General features: G+C 44.3%; 1 protein-coding gene across 1 annotated transcript in view; it reads left to right on the top strand.

The window, feature by feature from the left end:
- CUNH12orf43 (chromosome unknown C12orf43 homolog) overlaps positions 1 to 5594 on the top strand; it is a 13311-nt gene extending 7717 nt beyond the window's left edge. The window contains exons 4-6 of the mRNA XM_007938298.1: positions 4003 to 4076; positions 4717 to 4801; positions 5303 to 5594. Of these exons, the coding sequence (XP_007936489.1) occupies positions 4003 to 4076; positions 4717 to 4801; positions 5303 to 5594 (451 nt within the window). The remainder of the gene's footprint in view (positions 1 to 4002; positions 4077 to 4716; positions 4802 to 5302) is intronic.
- The last annotated feature ends 234 nt before the right edge of the window (positions 5595 to 5828 follow it).

The following is a 5828-nucleotide window of genomic DNA, read 5'->3' as shown; positions in this document are numbered from 1 at the left end:
CCTTGATCTGTCTCTCAATTTGTTGAAGATACCTAAATATAATTCTTTTGAATTCCTTATCAGGGCGTTCCAATGCTGTGTCTTCCTCAGGGATGTGTTTTGGGTCTGTATACTGGTCCCTTGTTTCTCCTGCTTTATCTTGCTTCTTTGTGTGGACTGTGATGCTCTGTTGTCTCTGAGGCATTAGGACGTTTTTGTGTCTATATTTAATTGGTGATTGTATGTTAGAGTGACTTGCCCACAATTTTCGTTTTCTTTGTTTTGTTTGTATGTTATTTACACAAGCAGGGTACTGTGCTCCTCTATTCACTAGTTGACAGCACTTATACACTCGCCACCTGTCTCCTTTCCTTTGTTGGCCTCTCGTATGTCCCTGCCAACGTTGGCAAACAGAGCCTATTCTTAGGTCCCTGGAATCCGAATGAGAATGCTACCACTTTAAAATCCAAAATGGTTGTCACTTGTAAAGATTCAAAATTTCTGTGCCCTCAGTCATTTTAAATATTCCAAAATGGCCACCGCTTATAAACATTCAAAATTGGTGCACTGTCGGTCACTTTAAATATCCAAAATGGCTGTCACGTGTAAACAATCAAAATGACTGCGCCCTCCTGACAGCAGAAAGTGCACAGCTCAGATTGTCTTTCTCCTTGCTGTTTCCCTTCCTAGTCATAGGCCACCAGTGCAGTTGTCCCTACAGCCCTTGTTGACCAGGGTTGATCTTTAGGTCAGTTCTCAGGTCCCAACACCACTTGGAAATATTCAGGCTGTTGGTCCGGTCGGAGTAGCTGATAGTCAGCAGCTCTGACCATCTCTGTACTCACTGTTTTCGTTCAGATTTTTCCACTAGTTGGTGCCTAATCCACGCCTGTGTAGTTTATTTCAAAGCTCAGGGCTCCGGGATTATCTTCTGTATCTCTCTCAACTGGTTTTTCTTTTCTTTGTTGAAGAGGGTCTGTGTCACTTGTCTGCCTAGGCATTCCTCCATCTTCAAATTGGATCTAGTAGCACTTTTTCATATTTCTCTCCAAAGAGTTTTAAGTGCTACACCAGTTGGTCTCTTACGTTAGATCAGGGCTTCTCAACCTTAGCTCTATTGACCTTTTGGGCTGTGTAATTCTTTGTCATGGGCACTATCCTATGCATTGTAGCATGTTGAACAGCATCCCTGGCATCCTCCCACTAGATGCCAGTAGCATCCCATCCCCCTAATTGTGACAACCAGAAATGTCTCTAAACTTTTGCCTCAGGTTCTATGGGTGAAAACCACTATGTTAGATCCTCAGGTCAGCATCATGTACCTGAACATCATATCTCCACTCCTTCTCCCAGATTGCCTTTCCTAAACAGGGCTTTGGGGGATCCCTTTGGCCTATACAGAAGGACATTAGGAGCGAGAACCTAGTGTGTGGCTCTGTTTGCCGTGAGGACATTGTTAAGAATTTGCCATCGTAGTTTGCTAGTGCTGCTGTAACACATATTTCATAAGTAGGTGGGTTTAAAAAACAGAAATTTATTTTCTCACAGTTCAAAAGGCTAGAAGTATGAATTCAGACCTCTACCAGGGTCCTTCCTTGTCTGTTTCAGCTTCCTTGTCTGTTCCAGCAATGCATGGAGTTCCTGGGCTTGTAGACTCATCTGCCTACACCGTCATTGGGTAGTATGTATGTGTCTTCCACATACCCGCTTGCTTGTCTCTGTATCTAATCCGCTCTTTTTATAACTCAAAAGTGATTGGATTTAGGACAAACTTATGATATAGCCTCATTAACATAACAAAGAAGACCCTGTTCGCAAACAAGATCACATCCACAGATACAGGGGATAGGATTCCAACACACATTTTGGAGGGACACAATGTAAGCCTGCTTCTTGGTGTCATCAGTTTTCTCTGGTCCCTCTGTGCTTCTAGAGAGATGTGGTTTATTCTTATGTTAGAAGTCTTACAGAGCTTTTTGCTGATGTTGATGATAAGAATTATCTCCGTCAAGTGAGTTGTTGGACCTGTGGGCTCAGGACCATGGTCATGGGTGACATCAAGGTCAATTGGCATAACACAGAAACATTGTTCTACATCCTACTTCGGTGAGTAGCAGCTGGGGTCTTACAAGCTTGCAAGTAGCCATCTAGATGCAGCAATTGGTTTCTCTATGTGCAGAACAAAGAAGAATGAAGAAAACCAAAGATGCATGAAATAATTAGTCCAAGAAACTGGTGGACCATGTGAAGCTCAGAATATGTGACCATGAGACCAGAAGAACTAGATGGTCCCCAGCTAACACTCCACCACTCAGAAAAGGGTCAGTGCAGGAGATCCTGGATAGAATAGGAGAACAATATGGAACAAAACTTAAAATCCTAAAAAAAAAGACCAGGCTTACTGGTCTGATAGACCCTGGTGAAACCCCTGAGACCATGCCCCTAGGTAGTCTTCAGGCCTGGAATTGAACTAACTCCCATGGGTTCCAGCCAGACAGTACATAGGCATATAGAGTGAACATTTACACCAGGTAGATATATTCCTTAGAATGATCAATCATGGGAGAACAAAATGGCAATATTTGCACAGGGAGATAGCTCAGGGGGCAGAAATGCATAGAAAAAAAAAGGACACAGGGAAGAGGTGACTACAGGGAGGAAGTGGGAAGAGAGCTGTTACATTGTGGGCACTACAGTCAATGTTATGAAACAAAATGTATATGAACTGCTGAATGGAAAATGAATTTGCTCTATAAACTTTCACCCAAATCACAATAAAAAGAAAAAAAAAAAAGAATCATTATCTCCATCAACATCATACCCACCATTTATTGAACACCTGCTTGTGCCCAGGTCTGTGCTAAATGTCTGGTATCTGTTATCTTCATGACAGCCCTGAGAGTTGTTATCAGTTACTATTCTCAATGTTCAGATGAATAATAAGCTCAAAGAGGTAAAGTCACTTGCCAAAGGGGACACAGCTAGTAAGTGACAAAGCCATGATTCACACCCCAGGTCTCTGAAATCTGAATAAGGTGGGTAGATTTTATCAGTTTCCTGGTTGTGATACTGTGCAATGGTTATGCTCAATGTTACCACTGGGAGAAATCTGAAGTGTACATGGAATCTCTCTGTATTTCTTATAGCTACATGTGAATCTACAATTATCTCAAAATTGAAAAAGCGAAAGCAAACAAATTAAAAAACAACAACAACAGGTTTACCCTGCTTTGGAAGCTGAGCTTTGAACCACTTTGCTAGACTGGTCATATTTCCCTTTTCATGCCTGCTGCTAGGAAGCTCAGAGCAAAATATATGCTATCTGGATTTCTGTCTGTAGATTTTGTATCATTTCTAATTTTTCATTTATTTTGTCATTTTGTTCTTGTATTGTCTTTTGAAATTGTTGTAGGGTCAAGTATATAGGACTTCCTGACCACACTTCCAGTTCCTTCTATTCTCTGTGCCCTTATGTTCTCTTTGGTCTGTTTGAAATTGCATTCATTGTGTTGTCTACTGGGTGTCTTTTTTTTTTTTTTTTTAATTGTGATTTGGGTGAAAGTTTACAGAGCAAATTCAACTTTGCATACAGCAGCTCACATACACTTTGTCTCATGACATTGACTACAGTTTACCAGAATGCAACAGCTCCCCTCCCACTCCCTCCCTATAGTTCTGCTTCCCTGTGTCCTTTCCTCCATGTACTCCTTCCACTTAAGCTGTCTCCCTGTGCATACACAGCCCTTATTCTCTCCACTGGGTATCTTTAAAACATCTTTCAACCTTGGAATAAAGGAGTTTAAACAAGTGAAACACTGCAGTTTGAGCTGGCAGGGGTTGTGGTCAGCATGCTATGGCCTAGGCAATAGAATTCTCATCAGGCCGATGTGCTGTCTGCTTTTGCACTTAAGATCATGTCCCTATCGCATCCACTTATATATATATATTTTTTTTTAATTAAAAAAATGTATTTTGCTATCTAAAATCTCATCTTAAATCAACTATTATCTCTTCTCCCCTTAGCTCCATTACCATCTCAGAAATAGAGAAGAAACCAGCAAAGGCCAAGATTCAGAAAGCTGCCTCAGAGGATGATGGTGAGTGATGAAACTGGTAATAACATCCCTCGTTTATTAAGCACCTACTGTGTGCCTGGATCTGTAGTCTTGGAAACCCTGTGGGACAGCTCTATCAGATCCTATAGGGTCGCTATGAGTCAGAATTTACTTGATCGCAATGGGTATGTATGTACGTGGAGTTGGGCAATACAATTTTGATATAGTTTCTTTCGTTCACATAGCCGCCACTGTGAGGCAAGTATTACAATGGTACCCCCATTTACAGACATGAAAAGTGAGGCTCTGAGAAATGAAGCCACTCTCCTGCTACAACCTCGTCAGTCTCACCCTGAGCAGGGGCTTCCACAGCCTCACTTGCGTGTCTGTCCGCTCCACACCCAAGACATTTGTCACCTTGGAGGCTGCCTTGGGGGCTTATTTGTCAGCTTCCAGAACCCTGACTTCTAGGATCTTTTGGAGACTAGTGTCCCCAAAAACACAGTGTCCTCTGGCTCCAATAGGCATTTACCGATAACAACACATCGTTTTATAGTTAGATGAGAGTGATTCCAGGTCTTTGCCTCTGGACTGAGAACTCAGAGAGGCAGGATTGCAGCCTCAGTACCTGGGAGAGGGGGCCAGGATCTCAGGGTGCTGACTCTGCCCCCTTGAATATTAGGCTTCCGCCTTTTCTTCACGTCCATCCCTGGTGGCCCTGAGAAGGAGCCTTCTCCCCAGCCCCGCCAGAAGCGACCACCCTCCAGGTAAGATCTCACGCCAGACCCCAGCTTCCTCCTTTTTGCTCTTCTGTCTTGCCTAGTCCATGCCAATCTCCAAGCAGACTCCAGTCAGGTCCAGGCCAAGGAAGGGGCTATGTGCAGTAGCTGGAGAAACCATACACTCAGTGAGGAGATGAGGAGGTGGTGTCAGGATTTGGGTTTGCCTGCTTACTGCTTTTTGAGTGTCCAACTTGTGCCAAACACCTCACTTGCACTTTATCACATTGAGGCCTGGGCTATGTTAAGACCCCCATTTTATAAATGAAGACACAGGGATCAGAGAGGTTGAGTCACTTAATGAGGTCACACAGCTGGTCAGGAGAGAAGCTGATACTTGAACCCAGGTCTGTGTCACTCTCAAGTCTGAGCTCTTTCATTGTCTCCTTCTGTGTCCTCTTTTCTGGTGGCTTGGACAGAAGGGGTCAGCTTTGGGACCTTTTCTCAATTGCAATTGACCCAGGCTACCCCTTACCTCCCCCCTTGCAGCAGTGAGGACAGTGATGAAGAGTGGCAGAGGTGCCAGGAGGCAGCTGTGTCAGCCTCTGACATTCTCCAGGAGTCAGCCATCCATGGCCCTGTCAAGGTAGAAAAAGAAGCAAAGAAGCGGAAAAAGAAAGCCAAGGAGGAGACCAGCGCCAACTCTGCCAAAGCCACCACCCCAAATGGGGATCAGGTATCACTTGGGAGCAAAAAGAAGAAAAGGAAGAAAAAGACAAAGACTAGTGAGGCTCCCCTATCCCTGTCAGCAAAGAATGCAGCAGCCATGCTTGCAAACTGACCCCAGCCTGTGGGTACAGGGCCCAACTACCTCTGAGGACAAGGTACCAACTAGAGACATTTCCAAGCCTATGCCTCCCTCCAAGTTCAAGGCCTTGGCTGGCAGGTCAGACACTGCCTATGAGACTCTGATGATGACTGAGGTTTCCCCAAGGACCAGGAGGATAGAGTGCTTACAGGGTCAGAAGCCTGAGCAAGACCTGCCCCTGTCTGTTCCCACTGAGGGCTGGGGCAG

Source organism: Orycteropus afer, unplaced genomic scaffold (assembly GCF_000298275.1).
Source record: "Orycteropus afer afer isolate SDZICR_OR568_19922 unplaced genomic scaffold, OryAfe1.0 scaffold00048, whole genome shotgun sequence".
Classification (NCBI taxonomy): Eukaryota; Metazoa; Chordata; class Mammalia; order Tubulidentata; family Orycteropodidae; genus Orycteropus; species Orycteropus afer.
The sequence above is the reverse complement of the archived record's forward strand: the minus strand, read 5'-3'. Positions and strand labels throughout refer to the sequence as shown.